Source organism: Amblyomma mixtum, chromosome 3, assembly GCF_055824585.1.
Source record: "Amblyomma mixtum isolate Tamu chromosome 3, ASM5582458v1, whole genome shotgun sequence".
Taxonomy (NCBI): Eukaryota; Metazoa; Arthropoda; class Arachnida; order Ixodida; family Ixodidae; genus Amblyomma; species Amblyomma mixtum.
Genome location: NC_143014.1, coordinates 66,124,704 through 66,148,808, shown reverse-complemented (window position 1 = coordinate 66,148,808; position 24,105 = coordinate 66,124,704). Strand labels below are relative to the sequence as shown.

General features: G+C 41.5%; 1 protein-coding gene across 3 annotated transcripts in view; it reads right to left on the bottom strand.

Moving 5' to 3' along the window:
- Window positions 1–24,105, bottom strand: part of LOC149350482 (uncharacterized) — a 63,587-nt gene that overhangs the window by 29,447 nt on the left and 10,035 nt on the right. For 2 of the 3 annotated variants that reach the window (XM_089579507.1, XM_089579509.1), the window contains exons 2-3: window positions 12,102–12,389; window positions 328–555 (exon numbers count right to left, since the gene is read on the bottom strand). In XM_089579507.1, coding sequence (XP_089435633.1) covers window positions 328–555; window positions 12,102–12,353 — 480 coding nt within the window. In that variant the 5' untranslated portion in view covers window positions 12,354–12,389. Of the gene's footprint in view, window positions 1–327; window positions 556–12,101; window positions 12,390–20,607; window positions 20,726–24,105 lie in introns of all 3 variants that reach the window. The other variant, XM_089579508.1, reaches the window with a different exon arrangement.

Below are 24,105 nucleotides of genomic sequence, written 5' to 3'. Positions count from 1 at the left end.
GCGTCATCTAATACTAATTCGTATTAAAGTTTATTAAATTCGCTTATTGTGAGTTTCAGGCTACAAAAGTCCAGACATGCAATGCAATATTAGCCGAAATCACAGGATGCTTACCTATGCTGCTATTCAGCAGCAGCAAGGAAGTTTATGATGACAAAGACAATGATAATAGTGGCAAGCATTGCAGTGAATGGCCTAAAGAAATGGGAATAAAAACTACCTAAAAAAATTTCAGTGAACAAGTAAAATAATATTTGGACACATTCTCTGATGCGCAATTTAAATTGAAATTCATGTGATTCAATGAACATAAAATTGATGGCTTGCCTTGGCATTAACATGCGTTCCCAAGTAGTGCTCGGCAATTCTTGACAGAAATCCCAATGTGTTACATGCAACACAGCGGAACATCTTAGTTGCAGGATTGTAGGCAGCCACAGGTGAGCCATCCCAGCTGAATTTTTCTTGGCCTTGCACCCAGCCATCATTAGAAGAAGCCCCTGGATCACGCTTTGTCTTGCGCTCAGATTTCGCTGAAGTTCCCGAGCTGGGAACCTGCAAAAACAAGTGAAGAATGTCAATGCCTTGTCAATGCACTACAAAGCCTCCCCTACGTCCTATGCATATAGTGACCATCTAAGTCCTAAAACACCATTCACTATCCAAGAGCTGTTCAACAAAACACTGAAGAAAGCCATAACACAAATTATATGAGATCTAGGCTATGACAATTTATTCATGTGCACCTCTATTTATGTACACTGATATAAAAAAATATTAGCAAAAGTCACTCTTGGTTTCAGAGACAAAATTATGACACATTGTATTGCTTCAGAAGAATTACCAGTGAGAAGAAAATGAAAAATGTTGGGGCAGTAGCTAGCTATGAACACATATTGCTAGCAAATAGCAATCAATGTCCACAATGACGTAGTGCCAGCACACTGTTTCCAGTACTAGCTAGGAAGGCAATTTCGAATCCACCAAAGATATCTGTGCTCTCAGTGACAAAGCAAACAGAGAATAAAGCTACAAGCACAGTCAGCATAGTCTGCAAATTCTTGATGTATGGCCGCAGCGTGCCTACTCTTCGTGCAAAAGTTGAACCCACAAGCAATCTTGTTTCCTGCATGCTTTTACAGCTGCAGCAAAACATCCCCTGCAGCAGAAAGCTACAAGAAATCAGTGATCTTCCACACGAGAAATTTTCCCGTTTTCAGATAGTTTGAGGGGTAATATTCGACGAAAAAGGAATTTTTTTTATGGAGTTTCAGGAAAAATTAAAAACCAAATTGTCTCACTTTTTCCAAATTCATGAAGTTTTCAAGCCGCTGAGCGAAAAAGGGCCTGAAATAGGGAATTTTAAGTCTGATTGACGGAACTTTTGGCTACAGCATGGAACATCACCATGTGAAGTGCTGACTATTTGGTTGCATGCCAAACACACATCAACATTGCATTACACAGTTTAACACTATGACAAGTCTCCTTAAAGCAGTGGAGACAGTATTTATGTTCTGAGTTCCTTCTTTAGTTTCTGTTTCAGCAGCTGAATGATATGACATCATAGATAGAAATAAGATGAGAAAATGAGAATTAAAAAAAGTGCAATATAATGACTGCTGCATCACTTTAAATTGCTCCAACTCTTGCATTGGCCTGCCCCAAGAGCTGTAATAACAGTAAATAAACAAACATCAGTTTTCACAGGCCTCACATTACCCAAACCCTACTTGTGATGTTATGGCCACCATTTGGCTTCTGGAATTGAAACTATGTCAGGAAAGAAATTCAATAACAAATTATTTACAAGGAACACGACAATTATACATGGTGATCCAAGTTTACAAAAATTTCAGGCACCATTCTAATGAAACAAAATATGCGATAAAAACTTGCCACTGCTACCACTTTTACAAAAAAATTGTACGTAGCACAAAACTTCAAGAGAGGCTGGACAAGATGAATGCTGTGCAAACCGCTGCATTATACATGTTCTGTTGCAAAACGATGTTTAGAAATGATTTTCTACTTTCACTACAGGGCTGATTCCAGGTGAAAATATGAAGTGGGATTCCAAATCGTCCCACTTGTTTTCAAGGGGTGCAACTTCAAAGCAAGTGGTTTTACAAATGGTCCCACTTGCTTTCAAGCGGTCCCACTTGAAAGTAAGTGGTTTTTTACAAATGGTCCCACTTGCTTTCAAGTGGTGCCATTTGAAAGCAAGTGGTTTTTACAAGTGGGACCACTAGACTGCAAGTGGCCACAGCTGGGCATCAAGTGGAGCCATGATCCATGTGAACATTTGTATATTAGACAAACAAGGCAGAACTACAATAGATTCGTAAAATAGAGCTGTCAGCAGCTTAATCTGCTACATTGTATTAATTGCAAACTTGACAGGACTGAAGAACGAGAAGAGGACAGGATGAGCGATTCTCGTTCTTCAGTCCTGTCAAGTTTGCGGTTATTCCTCCTCTCCAACATGTCAGACCAACTGGCCCAAAGCTTCCCCTTGTTGTATTAATCATTTGCTCAATCACTGTGATCGAATTTATATGAAATAACCGCACTCAATAAGCAAGCGCCATTGGCCCCAGTATGAGAATCTCATAAGTAGGGTATATATATATATATATATATATATATATATATATATATATGACAGAAGCCAACAGCCACAGAAACCAAGGGGCACAGGGGATTTTTTTTTTAATTTCTTTATTTATTTTGTGGTGTTGATCAATTTAGAATATTAGTGAATATGTTATCGCTTAAAGCTAATTGATTAGAAAAGTAGAAGAAAAAACAACCACATGCCGCCGGTGGGATCCGAACCCACGACCTCCGAATTACGCGTCCGGTGCTCTACCTCTGAGCTACGGCGACGGCTGTTAAATCTTCTGCTTTCGGGGGTATTTATGTTTACATGTAACCTAACCTTGAGAGTGTTCATCAGCGCCACCCACGTTCATAAGCGGCGGACGTAGAACGTCCTGAATTACCGCAGGTGTGACGTAGAACGTCATCGAACGGAGAGGGTGGAAGCTGCGTGAGAACCCTCTTATGCTTCCTATGGCGTCAAGGCTGCCAGAACCGAGGCCCTCGCTAAGCAATTAAGCAAAGAAGGGAATGGGGAATGAGGGGCTCGTTAGGTCGTGGGTTCGGATCCCACCGGCGGCATGTGGTTGTTTTTTCTTCTACTTTTCTAATCAATTAGCTTTAAGCGATAACATATTCACTAATATTCTAAATTGATCAACACCACAAAATAAATAAAGAAATTAAAAAAAATCCCCTGTGCCCCTTGGTTTCTGTGGCTGTTGGCTTCTGTCATATTTATAACGAGCCCCTCATTCCCCATTCCCTTCTTTGCTTAATTGCTTAGCGAGGGCCTCGGTTCTGGCAGCCTTGACGCCATAGGAAGCATAAGAGGGTTCTCACGCAGCTTCCACCCTCTCCGTTCGATGACGTTCTACGTCACACCTGCGGTAATTCAGGACATTCTACGTCCGCCGCTTATGAACGTGGGTGGCGCTGATGAACACTCTCAAGGTTAGGTTACATGTAAACATAAATACCCCCGAAAGCAGAAGATTTAACAGCCGTCGCCGTAGCTCAGAGGTAGAGCACCGGACGCGTAATTCGGAGGTCGTGGGTTCGGATCCCACCGGCGGCATGTGGTTGTTTTTTCTTCTACTTTTCTAATCAATTAGCTTTAAGCGATAACATATTCACTAATATTCTAAATTGATCAACACCACAAAATAAATAAAGAAATTAAAAAAAATCCCCTGTGCCCCTTGGTTTCTGTGGCTGTTGGCTTCTGTCATATTTATAACGAGCCCCTCATTCCCCATTCCCTTCTTTGCTTAATTGCTTAGCGAGGGCCTCGGTTCTGGCAGCCTTGACGCCATAGGAAGCATAAGAGGGTTCTCACGCAGCTTCCACCCTCTCCGTTCGATGACGTTCTACGTCACACCTGCGGTAATTCAGGACGTTCTACGTCCGCCGCTTATGAACGTGGGTGGCGCTGATGAACACTCTCAAGGTTAGGTTACATGTAAACATAAATACCCCCGAAAGCAGAAGATTTAACAGCCGTCGCCGTAGCTCAGAGGTAGAGCACCGGACGCGTAATTCGGAGGTCGTGGGTTCGGATCCCACCGGCGGCATGTGGTTGTTTTTTCTTCTACTTTTCTAATCAATTAGCTTTAAGCGATAACATATTCACTAATATTCTAAATTGATCAACACCACAAAATAAATAAAGAAATTAAAAAAAATCCCCTGTGCCCCTTGGTTTCTGTGGCTGTTGGCTTCTGTCATATTTATAACGAGCCCCTCATTCCCCATTCCCTTCTTTGCTATATATATATATATATATATATATATATATATATATATATATATATAGGAGCAAAAAAAGTGTTCTGTGGATGCACACACAAGCCAAGCCAAGCGTGTTACTAGTGTCTATCTCTAGTATGTCTTTCTTCTGTGTGATGTTTGCTCGTGTATGTGTCTTGATTTCCATGACAGTATATGCAATTCTAAGTTTTAATTCTCCTGTGAAAATGTTGGCACCAGGCTCAATGCCACCCTGCAGTCCTCACAGTTCAGGTCTCCTTTTGTACCTTAATAATATGCAAAGGCACAATTGGAACCAATTTCAAAACCCTAAAATGTGTGCATCTAAAATATCGAATTTCATGGTTCTAATTAAAATTTCAAATTTTTTTTTAATGGTTCCGTTTGTCAAGTGGTCCCACTTTGCCAAGTGGTACCTGTCCAATAACTTACTTTATGTGGTCCCACTTGCAAAATTTCCACCTGGGATAAACTAGTTCCTCTTCAAAGACAACACCAAATACAACCAGGCCTGTTCACGTCGATGCCACAAAACCTTCTGAACACGCAACAAATTCAGAACAAGTAGTGCCTCTTACATGAATGTGAAAATACAAAGAAAAATATGCTCAAGTGTTACAAAAATTTCTGGAATTAAAACCACTTGTTAGTTAAAAAAAGATGACTACTTCATGCATGAAAAAAGTTTGTTTTAAAAGTAAGAAACAGTGGCTTAGCACAATGTTTAAAACAAGAGGCAGAAAACTAGCAGCTCCGAAGACTGAAACTAATTCAGGAACTAATTTCCCACTGAAAGCATGGCAGCTTTATCCACAGCAAGACAACAGCAAAAGTGCTAATCTGAGATGCAAGAAAAGCCCCAACTGATATGGCAGCTGTTCATGAGCCACTGTGCTCCCATGGCAGGCCAAACAACAACACATCCTTGATGTGGCAATATGATCAGTGAAGCTTCAGTAGGAAATATACGTACACAGAACAGCTACAGTTGCTGCTTTAAAACGTTAAGTCCAATGCTAAGTGCAATGCAATGAACAAAAAATCACAAACACAAATAACGCTCCGAAAATTGTTTTAATAGTGTTTCCTAGTTTTGCGCACCTTCCTTGCAGCTCATTAATCACCAGAAATTAATTACCAAATTTTATTATTCATTTCATAGACATGTCACATGTCAATCAAAATGTGGTATGGAGTACTGAGGAACATTTGAATGAAATTTTTTCATAAGGATAGCATTCTGGAATTTTTTTTTTTTTTAAGAAACACAAGATACATAATATATTAAAAATACCCCGTCACAACACTTTTGCATGACATGACTGCCACGGACTTTGTACAAGTCAAAGGCACAAAGCACAATCTCGACCATTTTCCTAGACACAGCTCTACATTTATGCTGGCTTAATCTGCTGTCTTGCTTTTTAAAATTTCACGCACAACATAGCTAGACCAAATAACCTCTAGGTTCAGCTGGGATCTAGCTGGTGCCAGCTAGTTTGTGCTAGGATCAGCAAAGCCTTAAGCTAGGCTGGAAAAAGCTTAAGCTAACATCAGGAAGGCCTGAGTTGGTCCTAGTAAAGAGTTTACTTGTGATGGATCTCAGTGAGCCTTAGATATTGGACATCAACACCAAATACTGTACTTTATTAATTGCTGCACACATAAAAGTAAAGCTGGGGCACATTTTTTTTACAAAAATGATAGAATATGCACTGCAGTTTGCGAAAATAAAAAATCAGTTTTTGACTTGTTTTAGTTTTTCAGGAGTGCTTATTAAGCATGCCTGAAAAATAAATATCAACCCCTGCTTCACACTTTAATAAAAATTGTGTCAAGAAATCGCAGAGCTATGCCTCACATGTGATCTGCACTGGCAGCAAGCACAAACAGCTCAATTCTATCTCAAAAAAACTTTGTAAGATGTTAACTGCTGTAGCTACAAGCAGCACTTGTACATTCCTACCCAACGCAATTGCATAGAATACACAACACAGACTACAAAGTGAACCAATATGGTTCCGTGTACAAAAGATATTTGGACCTTGATGCACACAGTTGCATTTTGTATTTGTGGCACCACATATTCAATTTAATGACCTATCTTTTCTGAACCTCTAGAGTACCATAAATGGGTTATACAAACTCAAAAGAAATTATTTTGAGTGCAGTGTTGTGCAACATCGGTTCATAATGTTAGTGACTGCTTGATTACATCAGCTGTGAAAGCTTTGTACCCGTTATTCCCATTATGTCTCTCATGCTCAAAACTGTCATTCCTCCTGAAGCAAACTTAAGTAGCTGACTTATGAGGCATACTTTTTTTTTTTTTTTTAAATACCCCCCAAAGGGATGTGTCTTGAGCATCTTGCAGACTTAGAAAATGTGGCCCAACTACAAATGTTACCTTACATTTACACCATATTATATATTACACTACACTCAGTAGTGTGAGGCAACTTGGTAGCAATATCTCGTTACAGGCAACACCATGTCTGGCAAGCTACTCATTTCAACCATAACAGCTTATCTCAGACAGCACACAACAGATCAGGCCAACATAGTTCTTCAGGAGTGTGCCACAGCAACCATGACACGGGGACAAGCTATAATGTAGTGTTTCAACATTTGCAGGCTTTCTTATATGACCAAAAACAAGAACCAGTAAAGATCTACCTTACATGTAAGGCTCAAAGAGCATCAGAGTACAGCTACACTATACCCAAAACCAGGTTGTATATGGTTTATTAAAGGAGTATATAAACCAAACTTTATTTCTGTGTTTTTCCTTTCAAATCATATGTTAGATATTAGAATACATGGATCACTGCGTGGTATTCACCTATGACCACTAAAAAATTTATTGAATTGCTTCTTGATGCTGTTTCGGTTTCATCAACCGAACAATGGTGTGAGGTGTAGTTGTTTTAATTCCCTACAACGTTTAAGCCAGCCTGCTTCAAGAGCTGGAATGACAACAGACGACGTGTTGGCAATGATACTGCCTTTTTTTTTTCATGCCTTATGTGACCTAAATACCAACTACACACCACCATTGTTCGGTTGATGAAACCAAAACAGCATCGAGAAGAAATTAAATTATTTAGTTGTTGCAGGCGAACACCATGGGGTCCTCAATGCGCGCTAATGTCGAAGAAAACACACAAGCAAAGGTTTGGTGCCTATACTCCTTTGAAAATGAGCCATATCCCCATTTATGATCAAGTGCTAGACCTGACTGAGTGGAACCATGCAGTCAGCTCTGTGCATTGTGCAGCCAGGCCAACACAATCTTCAGTTTTTACTACCACCACGTTGCACTGACCATCAAAATACCTGTATGTGTATAGTAAAAACGCGGACAAGCAATGCAAAAAAAGGACTAAAAAGATTAAGACAGGCTACACAAGCAACAACAGGCTAAGTTACGACGACGAACATAAAAAAAAAGTTGGAAAGAGCGAAATCCAGAAGGAACCATTGTATGATAATTCAAGACGCAGCTAGTGTCCTTCTATCTGAGACTAGATTGGAGCAACTCAGAACCAGGCAATGTAAAAGCAAGTATGAACAAAGATATTGTGTAGAATGCAGGATCGGTTTTATTTTATGGAATTGGCTGCAGTTAAGTTCAGCAGCCAAGAACCTCCACATGAATGACCGGGATGGCTGACAGCCCCTTGCAATCAAAAGACATATGCACTGTTGTGCTCTGGATTGCCTCGATCCTCACCCTTTAATGGAGTTGCTATAGAAGTCGACTGCCCTCAAGGCCTACAATGCCATTGCCGAGAGCTACTGGCTTGAGTGGCAAACTGTGACTGTGCTCCTCGCCCCTCCTATCTTTCCCTTTTCAATCCTCTCATCCCTCCCACAGTAGCCAACAGGAACACTCTTCTGGTTAACATCCCTGCTTTCCATCTTCATCGTTATCTCTCCCTTTAACATCCCAAAGCAACTCAGGCTACAAGGGATGCTGTAGTGGAGGGCTCTGTATAATTTAGACTCCCTGAGGTTCTTTAATGTGCACCAATATTGCACAGTACATGGGCCTCCAGCATTTCGCATCCGCAGAAATGCGACTGCCGTAGCCGGTATCAAACCTGCGTCTTTCAGGCCAGCAGCTAAGCACTATGTTGCATGCAGGAGCAGTATAGATTCATGGTGAAAACAGCGCGGGAAAAACGAATGGACGACGAAAGACACAACACAAGCGCTGACTCGCAACTGATTTTTAATGAAAGAAAACGTCCTTTAAATGCTTTCCTAATCAGGAAAACATCAAAAGTGAAAGAACGCAACCAAAAATCGTGATCATACATGACGGTGACAAGACGCACACACCATCTCTGTGGCGCATATGCGTGAGACAGTTAGATGTCTCTTCCGGATAAATAGGAGAGCTCTTTATCATTGAGAGCGATGGAAGGATCGCTGATGCACCCGCCACTGTTATCGTAAATATGAAATGCCTCTATAATTTCACGTGTTAATCGATCTTTATCCCTGGCGAGGATGACGGTGTTAGAGAAAAGAGGAGTGCATGTGCCTTCCTTCCAATGACGGGCAAGATTGCATGTAGAATCATTGGACCGGGAATTGTAATGTTCACTCAAACGAACATTTATGCATCGCCCCGTCTGGCCTATGTAAACAGCTCCGCAAGTACAAGGGATCCTGTACACCACCCCCACCCTGCATGGGACAAAGCGACTCTGATGGTTGATCTGGCAACCACCCATCGTTTTCTTTTTTGTGTTTGCCCTCTTCGCCTTTATCTCCACTTGCCTGCACACGCGGTGAAGTTTGCTCGGAGCTGAAAACACAATGTTAACATTGTATCTACCTGCGACATTCTTTAAACCGTGGAGTTAGGAACGCGGAAAGTTGAAGATCCTTTCCACGTTCCTAACTCCGAAGTTGTGGTCAGCTTTCTAAAAACCGACAATCCGGGAGCGTGCGATGTTTTCAGTGTGGATGTGCAAGACTTGTACTACTCGTTGCCGCATGGTGAACTAATGAAAAGTGTCAAAATGTGCATCTTTGAAGACAATGATGAACTAGAATTCATTGCAAGTTGTGGAGTTTCCCTTGAGAGCTTCCTAGAGATCTGCTCGGAGCTGATAAGTCGACAGTAATTGAATGGAATGGTAGGTCTTTTGTCCAAAATGACGGTGTTTGTATCGGGTCTAAAGTAGCACCGGCGCTTTCCAACATCTTCCTCGCCCGCGTTGACAAATTAATTGAAAGTAGGTGTGGAGGGGTAGTTCTTAGGATTTTTCGCTACGTAGATGACTACATCGTGTTTACTCACAAGGGAAACATCACCCAAAGGCTAATAGATGTGTTGAAGGCACTGGGATTAACGTTTACGGCAGAACTTCCAAAGGATGGGGCACTCCCATTTCTCGACCTAAGGATACACTTAGAAATGCACCATGTGTGCTGGTTGTACGCTCCTCGGTCTACCAAGTCTTTCTTGAACTACAAGTCGGGTCACACAAAACTAGTAAAAAATGGCATTATTCTCTCGTGCCTTAAATCCGCCATTTCCAAGTCTTGTGAACATAGAATCAATGAGAGTGCAATGTGTCAGGCTGCCCGATTAAGGTCAAGCGGTTACCCCTCCCATTTGATCTCTCGGGCAGGTGATAAACTTCTTGCATGGGTGAAAAAGGGTGACAAGCCGAAACGGGAAAGAAAGAAGTTTGTGGTAGTGCCGTACACTCATGGTGCAGCGCATGGTTTAAAGAATGTCGCAGGTAGATACAATGTTAACATTGTGTTTTCAGCTCCGAGCAAACTTCACCGCGTGTGCAGGCAAGTGGAGATAAAGGCGAAGAGGGCAAACACAAAAGAAAGAAAACGATGGGTGGTTGCCAGATCAACCATCAGAGTCGCTTTGTCCCATGCAGGGTGGGGGTGGTGTACAGGTTCCCTTGTACTTGCGGAGCTGTTTACATAGGCCAGACGGGGCGATGCATAAATGTTCGTTTGAGTGAACATTACAATTCCCGGTCCAATGATTCTTCATGCAATCTTGCCCGTCATTGGAAGGAAGGCACATGCACTCCTCTTTTCTCTAACACCGTCATCCTCGCCAGGGATAAAGATCGATTAACACGTGAAATTGTAGAGGCATTTCATATTCACGATAACAGTGGCGGGTGCATCAGCGATCCTTCCATCGCTCTCAATGATAAAGAGCTCTCCTATTTATCCGGAAGAGACATCTAACTGTCTCACGCGCATGCGCCACAGAGATGGTGTGTGCGTCTTGTCACCGTCATGTATGATCACGATTTTTGGTTGTGTTCTTTCACTTTTGATGTTTTCCTGATTAGGAAAGCATTTAAAGGACGTTTTCTTTCATTAAAAATCAGTTGCGAGTCAGCGCTTGTGTTGTGTCTTTCGTCGTCCGTTCGTTTTTCCCGCGCTGTTTTCACCATGAATCATTACCAACTAGCCCAAATCGCAGCCTTAATTGAGCAGTATAGAAAACAATAAACACGTTCTGGTAGACTGTAAAGCTACACATCCAGATACCAAAGACATGGTATGCCTACCAGCCTTAGGTTTTAGGGAGAGTGAAAACAACACATCAGCGATACAAGCAAGCAAGAGAAGGCTAGAGTACTGGTGGCATAAAAGCAGAATGTAAGAACTACAGTAACTGTCACAGAAATCAGAACAATATAGCTTCAAACTTAAGAAATAGCTTAGCATGGGAAAAAAAAAAAGAACAGGAGTCAAAAGAAAAAAAGGGAAAAGGTAAAAACTACAGTTGTGCCTCGTTAGTATGGACACTCTGTTCCCGATCAAGTGTACATAATGAGAGTCATCCGTAATAACGAACCATGCAGAAAAACTAAATAAATGTTCTTCAAAAAAACTATGATTACGGACTGCTTCTCAGCATACTGGCAGTCAGTGAAGGGAAATTCGGGCAATCGGGCAATGGAAGCTAAAGGTGATTCTTCAGGTCTTCATTAGCATTAAAGCCATGTGGTGCAGGTTTTAGCCCATTGGGAGTGCCGTGTGATCCATGAGACGCATTATGCCACCTCTTGGTATGATGAAGTATCTCCTACTGCGACTGTTCACATCCCAAGAACTCTGTACTCACTCGGCTGACAGCTGTTGAATATGGTTTTCAACGTATCAAGCAGAAAGGATTTTTTTTCGCAGCCATTCATGCAATACGATAATGTGCATTGACCGGGCACCTTGCCGCTGTACAGCATTAAACCACTCATGCACAAAAAGGCCCTTACTACGGCATTTGCACTTTTGCTAGTGCTCTGCACTCAAAACACAATGACTGGAACATCTGGCAGAGGCACCTGGGATTTGTTCTCATTGATGCCCATATTAATTTGACAAAAATACATGGGTCCCAATAGGCTTCGTACATTTTCACGCTGTCCATTGTCCGAACGGAGAGTTTCCATATTAACAAGGCGTAAATGCATTGAAAAAGTTTGGCCCTTATAGAAACTGTCCATAACTCGAGTCATCCACATTAATGGGGGTCACAATATTAGGGTACAACTATAAATAAAACAGCTACTTTAATTTACTCGGCAGGGTGGCACTCACCGCTGCCCTAATTCTAAGGGATGTCAATAATATCTATCTAGATATCTATAAAATAGCCCTTCCCCATTCTAATTCCCCCCCTCCCCAAGGCAATTAAGCCCTTTTTAAATAAAGATTCATTCATTGATTACCCTGGAATGTTGCTGTTGCTGCTGTTGCGGCTGCTGCGGCTGCTGTGGCTGTGGGAGATGAGCTTTTTTGGCACAGTCATCGGTCGCCGGCAATGGTGGTGCAAGAGGTGGGAACAGTGGGTAGGGAGGCAAAAAATGGGAGGCAGAGCCTCGACTAGCTTGCAACAAGGCGCTCACGTGCTTGCCCACATTCTGGTTGGTGTAAATGCCCTCTAAGCAGCTGAAAGCTGCATTCAGAGTGCCCTTGTCCATGCTGGGTCATTCTCGTCCAGTTCCTGCTGGGTAGTCCTGAAAGAGCAGCAAAACATTTATGCACTTCAGTCATTATTGAGAAGATAAAAAAAAATTGGTATTGAGGAAATAAAAGGTATTCAGAAACTGTCCCACTTCTCGGTGGACATCTCACCACGTTGTGAGGTAAGGGAAAACCAGCCAAAAAAGACGAACACACAAGGAAAGAACAACACAGGACAAAAGACAAAGCCTTTGTCCTGTGTTGTTCTCTCCTTGTGTGTTCCGTCTTTTTTGGCTGGTTTTTCTCCTTTGACAAGTCGAGATGTTGTCAAAGGTAAGTAAAAGTCGAAGGAGCAATGAAGGACTTGACTAGCAATTTAGGGGGAGCCCATATGAGCATGGTTGTTCAGTCTGCTTTAGCTGAAATTCACGTTGCAAGTGGTAACCGTCCTGTGAGAGTTTTATTAGTAATGGGCCCTTTTAATTGTCTGCGCATTAAAGGAGTATAGACACCTAACTTTTGTGGCATGTTTTATTCTCAACAATAATGCCGAAGACACTACTACACATGAATCACCATGTGGTATGCGCCTATGACCACTAAATAAATTATTATCAAATTTTTCCGTCATGCTGTTTCAGTTTCGATTTCAACTGCCGATTTCAACTGGCTGTGATGTCAAAGAGGAGTTATACGTCACAGGCATAGAAAAACATCGATATAATTGCTGCTTCATCATTTTTAATTCACTACAGTGCTGAATCCAGCCTTCCTCAAGAGCCGGAATAACAATGAATGCAAAAGCAGCGATTATATTGCAGTTTTTTCATGCCTCACGTGACCTTTAACCTTACTTCGAGGTCACAGTAATGGGTTGGCTGTTGAAGCCGAAACAGCACGAAAAAGAAATTCGATTATAAATTATTTAGCGGTCATAGGAGGATTCCACATGGTGATTAATGTATAATAATGCCGTATGCATCATTACAAACAAGAAAACATGCACCCAAGAGTTAGGTGTCTATACTCATTTATGCAGTTCAAATTTACAAAAACAGCTCCCAGATTTTTTCACCACCTCCTGGAGTGAAATGGCCGCGATAAATGTGCCCAGGCCCCTCCAAGAGAGCAGCCACAATAGCATGAACCCCATATCCCAAGCCTACCTGAATCACTTTCACACTGGCTAGCATTTACAAAATGTAAATGCAGGAGCTTTTTAGTCACCACATACTGTGCCAAAAAACAATACAATGTCATAAACCTGAGAGTTTGTCTCCAATAGTCAGCATTATGAAAACAAAGCAGTGATGGGCAAATGCACACTTCAGTTTCAAAATCAGCTGCAAACCACTTGAGTAGCCATGTCTCACTCAAAAATGCAGATTCCTCAGCAAGTGCTCGCTTGCTCACCACATATACAATGTGCAGTGTTATGCCCCAAACATTGCTTCTGGATGTTAAACCCTGCAATTCATAATTTCTTTTCGTTTCCTCTAAAAAAAATAAAGCACAAAGCAGAGGAAAGACAAGAAGACTGCCATCATGCTTAAATATTGATAGCCAGCTGTGTGTGTAGGCACAGAGTATAGCATACGTTTTCAAGTGCATACGTTTCTAGCATACGTTTTCAAGTGCAATGTTCATATGGCTCAAGAGGCAAAGCAGTGAAAATTTTGTTCATTTTACATGCATCTCGAAAGAACATCTACAATGAAACAAGTGGCCATAATTTCAACATTAAATATTCATTCAATGCTCTGAACCTTTCCCCATAAAAATTTTAAAATGCCATGCACAATCAGTTTAATTTCGCAGTTGACAGAGCAACCACATTAGAAACATACAGTTGGCTACATAATTTGAACTCGAATGGAGGCTGAAAATTTTCAGATTATGTGTAGTTCGAATTGAGCGAAAATTCTTAATGCACCTGATGACGGCACCAAAGAGTCAATTCAAATAAAATGGAAGCTTTAATTGACACTGTGTAATAAATGGGTGTTTTGTAGGTTCATTTCATTTTTTTGTTGTAAATTATGCACTGAAGCTAAATGAATGTACTATGTTATAGTATGCTCTTCAGATAGAAATATTAAGCATTTTTAAGAGGAAAACAGTCAAACAGACAAAGGATGAGAAAAGAGGCAAGAGGGAATGTTTTTGTTTCAATAAAGCACAGATGGCAGTCCCGTCATTGTGTATGCCTTCCTTTTCTAGTCGTCCGTCTGTCTGACTGGTTTCCTTCTAAGTGTGTGCCAATGGGCCCAGATTTCAACTCTCCTGAAATATTAAGCATCAATGTGAAAGTGTGTCTAACACAAATGGTGGCAACACTTATGGCGTGTACTTGTAACGTTGAGCTTATAACAGGAAATGAAATAGTTCAAAAATTCTGAAATATACAAAAAGTTATTTGTGTGACTACATAAAGCACCTGAAAGTTTCAATGGTCAAACTTATTAGTACCTCAAGCTACAGGACTCGGGCTATGAGGGATCCCGTTGTGGAGGGCTCCCGACAATTTCAGTTACCTAAGGTTCTTCAATGTGCACATGCTAGGTGCACATGCTGCAAATGCTCAGCGCATGGGTCTTTAGCATTTCACCTACACCGAAAATGCGACCGCCGCAGCCGGGATCAAACCTATGTCTTTTGGGTCAGCAGCCACGTACTAGTATAACCACTGACCACCGTGACAGCTAATACTTAAAGCTACAAAAGCTACAAAAAAATATTGTTGCCTTACAGAAAAAGCTATTTCTGGGAGGTGCTACAGAAGCTTTTTTTTTTTTCTCCAAATATTTTGATAGAAAATGCGTCAACAGAAACGTGCTTCTTATTGGAACACAATTAGAATGAATGTGGAATTGTAATACACACGAAAAAAATTTTAGTCCAAAAATTTTGAGCAAAACTTCAAAACATGGCAATACCATGGAAGAAACAAATTGGCCAATATGCATAAGATGCAAAAAATGTTCAAAATAAAGGGGGCCTGAAGCACCTTCTGAGAAAACTACATAAACTCGCTGAATCACTACACGAACACCTGAGGTAAATAACACCCATCGAGACGCAACATAGAACCCACAATCGTGCAAGTTGGTGAGCCCTTTCCGGCGACATTTTGAAACTCTTGCTCTCCTCTGTGTTGCGCGTCTGCAAAATGTTCGTTAAGAGATGGCTACTGGTTAGATTCTTTCGGAATTACGCAGCTACCATGGCTGCAGCCAGTCAGCCGCGTCGTTCCGATGGGTCAGGACGCTCTGCCCCCCTCTCTCAGGGAATTCTTGCGTGCATCGGCGCCTGGCGGTGGGGCTGAGTGGGTGGGGCTGGCGGAGAAGCGCCGACCTCTCAGAGTCCAAAAAGTGACGAGAGGAGAGGGAAAGGCACGAAAACGCTAAAATTTAAATTCTGACTACAGATTAATTAGCTTCTAACAGACGCATTGAAAAAATACTAGCTGGAGGATATTGATGAAGCGCTGTCTTAACATTCCAGGCATACTGCAACTTTATTGACAGTCCCTTTCAGAGCACTTTAAAGTGGCTAAAGGCTAGGCATAAAAACTGAGTTCACTCACAAAGGCTATGGGCAAATGAGCGAAGCAACAGGGCAATGTTGAAAGACACACACGGACACACAAGATGCCCAGAAGGTTTAGTTATACAGGGTGTTTCACCTAAGACTTTCTGCAATTTTTAAAAATAAGCTATTTGAATTAGATGCGCGCTTTTTCTGGCATAGCATTGTCAGTGGTGTAGTACATCATAATGCAGCTAAGACGTGCTAACTAGCAGGCTTGTTAACCAACATTTAATAGTTAAGTTTTAAACTATCACCGTTGGGCTCCTTAATTATTGAGAGGCATGTAGCCCACCGTAAGTAATGGCCATATCCGTTTTTAGAATTTCGAGAACGCGATTATCCTGGGCGCTGTGGCCCAACAAATTTTGGCTATCTCGACGAGTTAGGTTCACTGGAGAGGTTGCTTTGCCTGCAAGCTTCTCAAACTGCATGTATTTTGGCGCGATGTAGGCGAAATTTGTTGGGCCACAGCGCCGAGGATAATCGCGTTCTCGAAATTCTAAAAACAGATATGGACATTACTTACGGTGGGCTACAGGCCTCTCAATAATTAAGGAGCCCAACGGTAATAGTTTAAAAGTTAACTATTAAATATTGGTTAACAAGCCTGCTAGTTAGCACGTCTTAGCTGCATTATGATGTACTACGCCACTGACAATGCTATGCCAGAAAAAGCGCGCATCTAATTCAAATAGCTTATTTTTAAACATTGCAGAAAGTCTTAGGTGAAACACCCTGTATAAAGCTTAACTTCAGAAAGCAACTCAGGCTATCAGGGGTGCTGTAGTGGTGGGTTCCAGATAATTTTGACCACCTGGGTTTCTTTAACTTGCAGTGACATCACACAGTACACAGGCTTCTAGCATTTTGCCTCCATAGAAATGCGACCACCAAGGCTGGGACCGGGTCAGCAGCTGAGCACCATAACCACTGAGCCACCACAATGGCTACATGCCCAGAACAGCCATAAAATGCCTTCTGGACCTAGGAAGCAGCTAGATGCTATTAAAACTGAATGAGCATTCCTGATGCCGGTGCCCATACCTTTTGCCTTCCAGCATGGAACCAAGTCATCTTAAAACTATGAGAAGACTACGCAAAATTTTGGCACAAAAATGCAGTTGCACAATAGGGCCATCTAAAAACAGGAGTATTTTTAAGACAATAGATGAGATGGTGAGAACAAGCATGAATACTTTAGGGGCTGCCCATGTAACGGGACACCTCAATAAGTAACAGAAAAACTGCAGCGTCTCCTGAAGAATGTTTGCAAACGCACCAAATCATAACCCTAATATTACTATGAGTGAGGGCATAAACAAACCAGAACACACTTGTGTTGTCCTCTCAAAAATCTACATCGTCAGCACGAATGCTGCATACAGCTGGTCCACACAATATTGTTAAAAGGTATGGGGACCTCTGTCACCTAATTTCCAAAGTAGCATCAATTTCCTGCATTTCACTTTCTAGCCAATCATCTTCCAAGCATGATAGCCCTACAGAGTGCTAAAAAGATAGCATGATGTATTTCAGAATACCACAGACTATTCAAGATAGTGTTTCAGGGGCAGATTTGGGGGGGGGGGGGGGGGGGGGTGCGGAGGGAGCACTCCCCCCCCCCCCCCCCCCCCCCCCCCAGGGCGAGAAAATTTACAATAAAATGTTGAACCCTATTTTTTTTTTTTTTTTCAAAGAAAATGCCTTTAAACACATGGCCCAAATGGGACCACGCCCCCAACCACCACCTCCAAGAGCGACCCATAAATTCACTTCTGGTACCAACCTCATTGAGACTGGTACTCTATGCGAAAAGTTACTTTAAAATGGAGTTGCTCTATATGGTTTACATACTCAAAACTCCTCATAGGCAATAACTGTTATTTCTGTGTTTTGCTGGTCACGCAAGTGTCCATGCACTAATCGAGTTCAGCCCGTGCCCTTTGTAGCATTCGCCTATCAATCAGCAGTTATCACAGCGTCCCTGATGCGCCCCAAAGTCCGCATATTGTGGAAATTAACCGTTCTCGATAAATGAAGTGTCACTTTATTGCTAAACATTTTATTAGTGCCAAAATCCACAACCAGTATTGATTTATGCCTTTATCACAAAATTCTAATCAATAACAGTAATCTTCTACAGGGTGACCGAAAAATACTGTAATGTGAAAAACAACTGTAACTTTTCAACACACAAATGAAGTGAGGCACGTTTTTTTTTTTTTTTTTATCTGAAAGCACATTCAATTCTGTACAACAGCTTATATTTCAAGTGTAAAGTGTCCACATTATGCTTCAATGCAGGCTCCTAGAAGTTTTTCAAAATTGTTCAATATAGCCGCGATGCCTTCTGGAGTAATTTCGCTCCGGGCATTCTTAAGAGCGCAGTTCAGCTATACATTGGATTTTTGCTTGAAAGAGCACTCTTTTTTTCTCTGCTATCCCCTAAACAGCGAAGTCCTACAGACTTAGAGCAGGGAAATTTGACAGGCAAATTTTCTCTGTCCAGAAGGTGAGAAAGTTTGCCTTACACTGCTCGGGTGTCTTCACTGCAATGTGTGCTAGAACCGAGTCTTGCTGAAGCCACCAGTAAATGTTTCTTGCATTCTTTTGGGCCCAGGGAATGATGCCGCCCTCCAGGATTAGCTCGCAGTGTGTCCTCACGTTTATTTTGGCCAATCTTTTTCACAAAAACAAGCTTCGTCTCCTCAAGGCCTGAATCTCGCCAAAAACCTGATGCCCTTGGTCAAACGGGTTTTTTCTGCTCACACAACTGGCAGAGGACCGTTCGGCAGCAAGCCTCAATGATTTTGCAAAATCCAGGCCAGTTCGAGAGTGAAAATCTTGTCATTGCTGGACAGAATCTGGTTAGAGGCTTCACTGCGGCTCAGCTCCATCATGTGGCAGTCCAGTCTGAAAGACTTTATACGGTCCCTCAGCAGCTGTCCTATTGCTAATTTGTGCACTTAGAGTCTTACGTCCTGTCTGACAAGTAGCTGCATGGTAGAGTTGCTAACTTCATGCTCCTGAGCAAGCTTTCTCATGTTTTTCACGAGATTCTGCTTTTTTTTTGCACACGGCCAATTTTACCTCCCACATTCTGGTTATTCAAGACCTTCCACTCTACTGCTGGCCCTTGATGCCTCCTGTCTTCTGGAATAGGTTAAAGGCACGATGGACTTGCACTTTCAGCAATCTGAGCATCTGGAATTGCCTGTGGTGCCTGACAATGGTGTAGAGTAGTTGTTTAGAGGCCATTTTTCACAGCAGTATCACACCAATAGCAATAAAAATAGCAGTTGTATATGAAAAAAAAGCAGAAGGAAGACTAATACAACAATACTGCTACTCAAAAATGTGAATGAAATTTAATGAAGTATAATTCAAAGAGTGTTATAGTACTTTTTGGTCATCCTGTAGCTTTAACACCTACATGAGCTGCACATAGCAAAGTTTCAGTTGTAGCTGCCATCACAGAATCATCCACATGGTTTACTGTGGAATTCGAAGATGTAACTTGCAATTACTGCAGATTTTTGTGGGCTATGTGACAAACTTGACCACACTGTTTCAATGCATCATTTGACATAACTGAGCACCCTATGCTTTTTTATTCACACAGACAACCAGGGCCAAGTTCTGGAAGAGTTCACTAAGTGGACATGTCCAAATAGGCATGGTTTAAACTGGGCACATTCTCTTGCTCCAAGAAACAGCAAATGCCGCTGCCACTGTCTCAAGTTGCATTAGTTGCGCAAAGCCTACCACTACTTTTAATCAAACACACTTTTGAATGCTTTACTATAAACCGTAAGTACCTGCAGTAAAGGTTTTGCAATATTCGCTTTTACACTACTGTTTTTGATACAATTGCAAGTACAGTTTCAGCCAAGACAATGTAACATGAAAGATGGGTCAGCTGTCACTGTGCAGCCATCAGTGGGCTTGGAAAACGCAGCAGATATGGGCTTCGCTCACATTCATCACCTTCGCTCACATTCATCGCCTTTTCGCAGTGCAGGTAGTCACCCATTCCCTGGCCTGTTCCTCCACCAATGACTTGAGCAGACCCAATGCACCGAACTTTCACCACAAAAGTTCCTTGAACCCACCCACACTCTCGCAGGATCCTTCACCAGCAGAAAGTTTGGTCGCACCCATGCACAGCTGTGCACCACTGAGCATCCTGTCTGTGCACCAGATGTGCCTCTTGGTTCACAAGCTGACAGATCACCAACAGCATCAGCCAAAGATAAAAGGTGCTCCAAGCTTCAGTGGGCTCGCCAACGCAGCAGCGATCGGCTTTGCTCACATTCATCACCTTTTTGCCGTGCAAGTAATGAACTGCTTCTCATTATACACCCCCCATACTTGCTACCCTGCACTCATAGTGTTGCCGATCCCACGCTGTTCTTTATCCATTGCATACGACTGTGCCGAAATTGTTCTATCATTGTTCTATCATGAAACTGCTGGTGACAACTTGTCTGCACTCGAAGAATAGAATTCGGAGCAGTTATAGTTACTCAAAGAAATAAAAATGTCACAAAATGTCAAAATATTCAAAATATTCGGAACCGGCTCCTGAAAATTGAACAAAATTGTTTCTCTGTTCCCACCCAAAAAAAAGTTGGATAATGTTGAATCTGTTGAAAACGGAGTGCAGAAAAACTTTCCCACCTTTTATCAAAATGGATGCATACGAGGATTGCGGCTGCTTGCCAAACCTTCTCTTCTATGGCATAACTGATAACCCGGAAGAAACTTGGAATGAAGTCGAGGGTTTGGTGATTGAACTCTGCAAAACGATGTTTGGCACCAAATTACAGCCAATAGACACTGAATGTGTACACAGGACTGGCTCATTCGCCGTCAATAAAACTAGTCCAATAATGGTCAAATTTGCACATTTTAGAGTTAAAGAGTACATTCTGGCAAATTCAGGAAAACTGAAAGATATCGATTTCAGTGTATCATCAGACTATTCACCAAACGCTCGGCTTGCCCATAAAAAAGCTTCCTAAATAGGCAAAATCTCAAAGCAAATATTATAAACCTCAACACAACAGGTTCATATTGGATCACTATACCTATGTTTATGATCATTCTACAGAGAAAGTAATCCAACATCCTTCATAGCTAAGAGCTAGGTTTGAACAGCAACCATGAAAATGTCCTTCTATTTATATACTAACACTACAAGAATTGTAAACCTTGTTTCCACTACAGATAGCAATGCTGTCATTTTATCTGAAACCTCATGTCCGTTTTCTATTTTATATACTAACATTAACCTTTTTTCCACTACAGATAGCAACGCTGTCATTTTAACTACAACCTGGTTAAAATCATCCATTGCAAACCTCGAACTTCAGACTGCCTAACCTACCTTCGATATATTCCATTGCGATCATGATGAGAGGCAAGGCGGAGGGGGTGTTAAAAGCAACTAACCGTAATCTTCATTACTTTAAAATTGATATCTCCTCTCCATTGGAAATATTGTTCATTTTCACTACAATTTCCCACCCATTTTAAATACTAGGAGCATTTAACTGTCATCCCAACACTGATTCAAGCTTTGTCACAGGTTTCCATGAGGCACTTTGCACTCGGAACAAACTAATCCTTTTGTTCGGTGATTTCAACTTTCCAGCGATAGTGTAGACCGACAGCACTAGCCATTACGAAGAATAACACAGAAAATGAATTTTTTAGCACGTGTTTTACGTATGGCTTATCATAGCTCACCTTCACCCCAATAAGGCATAATAATCAGTCTTCCGGCCTGCTCGACCTCTTGTTCCCCACACATGCTGATATCCTTCCTGCACTAACTTTCTTGCCCGAGCTCAGCTATCTTGCCGTAATTCACGCTACTTATCAGTTCAAATAACATGAGCAAAAAATAAAAAGGAATATAATCCTCTATGACAGTTGATTATGTCGCTTTCAATGAAAAGTTAGCTCAGTTTAGTTTCTCCTTTTTTGATATGTTCTACTGTCTTTCAGTTGAAGATAACAGGCTAATATTTAAACAAAAAATGCAGGAACTAATCAAAGCCCACATTTCCACCATTGCTGCAACTCAACGGCAGTCTTCCCCCTGGTTTTATAACATACTAAAGCGCCTCAGCAATAAAGAGAAAACACTCTCGCATCACCAAAGTAACATGTCACATGCATGGGAAAAGTACTGCTGTATTGACAAAATGTTTCAGTCGCTAGCTGCAAAAACTAAGCGATCATTCTTTTCAACTTCACTTCCTGATATGTTGCATAACAACTCTCATCAATTCTGGAAGGTTATTAATCCATGCCCAAAGAAATCCATAACAATACTCGACGAAAATGATGTCCCTATTCCTGATACTGAAGTTGCAGCAACATTTAACTCATCATTTTGTACAGTTTTTACTAATGAACCTGAAGGCAATCTTCCCTGTTTTCCTAATCCTCAATACGCTGTCGTGCCAGACATAACGTTTGAACCCCGCGGCATTTGTAAATTATTCAAAGCTGGAATTGACGTCGACAGGAAAGTACTTAAAAACGCTAAAGAAACGACCTGTGTCATTAAGTTGTAAATTTTTCAATAGTCTATTTCATCTGGAGTGGTGCCACTGGATTAGAAACAGGTAAGGTCATTCCAGTTCCCAAAAAAGGATCTTCAACATCTTGTCTTAACCACCAGCTAACTTTCACTACTAGCATTCGTTCTAAATTGATGGAGCACGTCATTTTTAGCCAAATCCTGAGATTTCATATTTCTAACAATTTCTTTCATTCTAGTCAGCATGATTTGTTACAAATTGATCTAGCGATACACAACTTGCACGTTTCACAAATGCCATCAGCTCCCAACCAGACCTTAACATACCTGTAGATTCACTGTTTTTAGACTCAGAGAAAGCTCTTGGTAAGGCTCCCCATAATCGATTTTTCTCGAAGCTTTCACGCCTAAATCTTCAAACCTTTGTCTATAATTGGTTATGCAGCTTTTTAGTCAGCAATCATCAGCTTGTTTTCACCGATAGCCACTCTTTTCCTCTGTCTCCTGCGATTTCTGGTGTAACTCAGGGTTACGTTCTGAGCTCACTTCTCTTCTTAATCTACATTAATGACCTCCCTGATGACATATCTTCTAATATACATCTATTAGGTGATGACTGTGTTATGTGCCAACCCATCAATGATAGCTCAAAAGTCCCCACTGTACAACAAGGCTTACAAACAGGCTTACAAACAGTAGAAAAATGGTGCAACAAGGTTAATGCCTTTAAATGTCAACAAAACCTCATTAAGGTGTTTTCACCACGGCCATTCTTACGTAGCACCCACCTATATTTTTTAGATAGCTCAGTAATATCCTCTGTGGCATCTTATAAATATCTAGGACTTATTTTAACCCACTATGGTCCTCTCGCATAGCAAAAATATCTAACGAGGCTAACTGCACCCTCGGCTTTCTCTGGCAAAGTCTAAACTTTGCCTCCCCTTTCTAAAGACCCTTGCTTACAAATCTCTTGTAAGGCCTAAGCTAGAATATGAATGTTCTGTTAGGGATCCTCATCATACTCATCTTTCTAACTTCCTTGAATCTGTCCAAAACCACATAGCTCTATCTTCTATGACTATTTTTCCTCTACTAGTGGCACAGTGCTAAAAACTAATGCAAATCATCCCAATCTAGAAACAAGAAGTAAAATAGCCAGGCTCGTTCTCCATCATAAGTTTCATCATGTTCCAATTGGTAACACCGCCATATCACCCACTACCACCATTCATCCCAAACCAGTCATTCACTCTGCACTCATTTTTTCCACACACAGAGAAAGACTGGAATGATCTTCCTGAAGAAGCAGTACATCACTCCAGTGCAGAGTTTCAGGACAGCTGTTGAATACTCTTCCCTGAAGCAGCCCACCACTCATATAAAACCTCTGCCCAGGGGAATTTCAGGAATAAATAAATAAATAAATAAATCACCCCGCAACTGATGCTCCAACCAATTGCCGTGGACTGAAGTGACATGTCGTTGAGTGGACACTTCCAGCATATCGGCCCAGCGCTTTTAAACTGCCATTACCACTGCAGAATGCTCTCGAGACATGGCATTTCTATTTATATTCTTTTTGGGGCATGCTGCACTGAAGTAAGAAATGAAGACTCCAACAC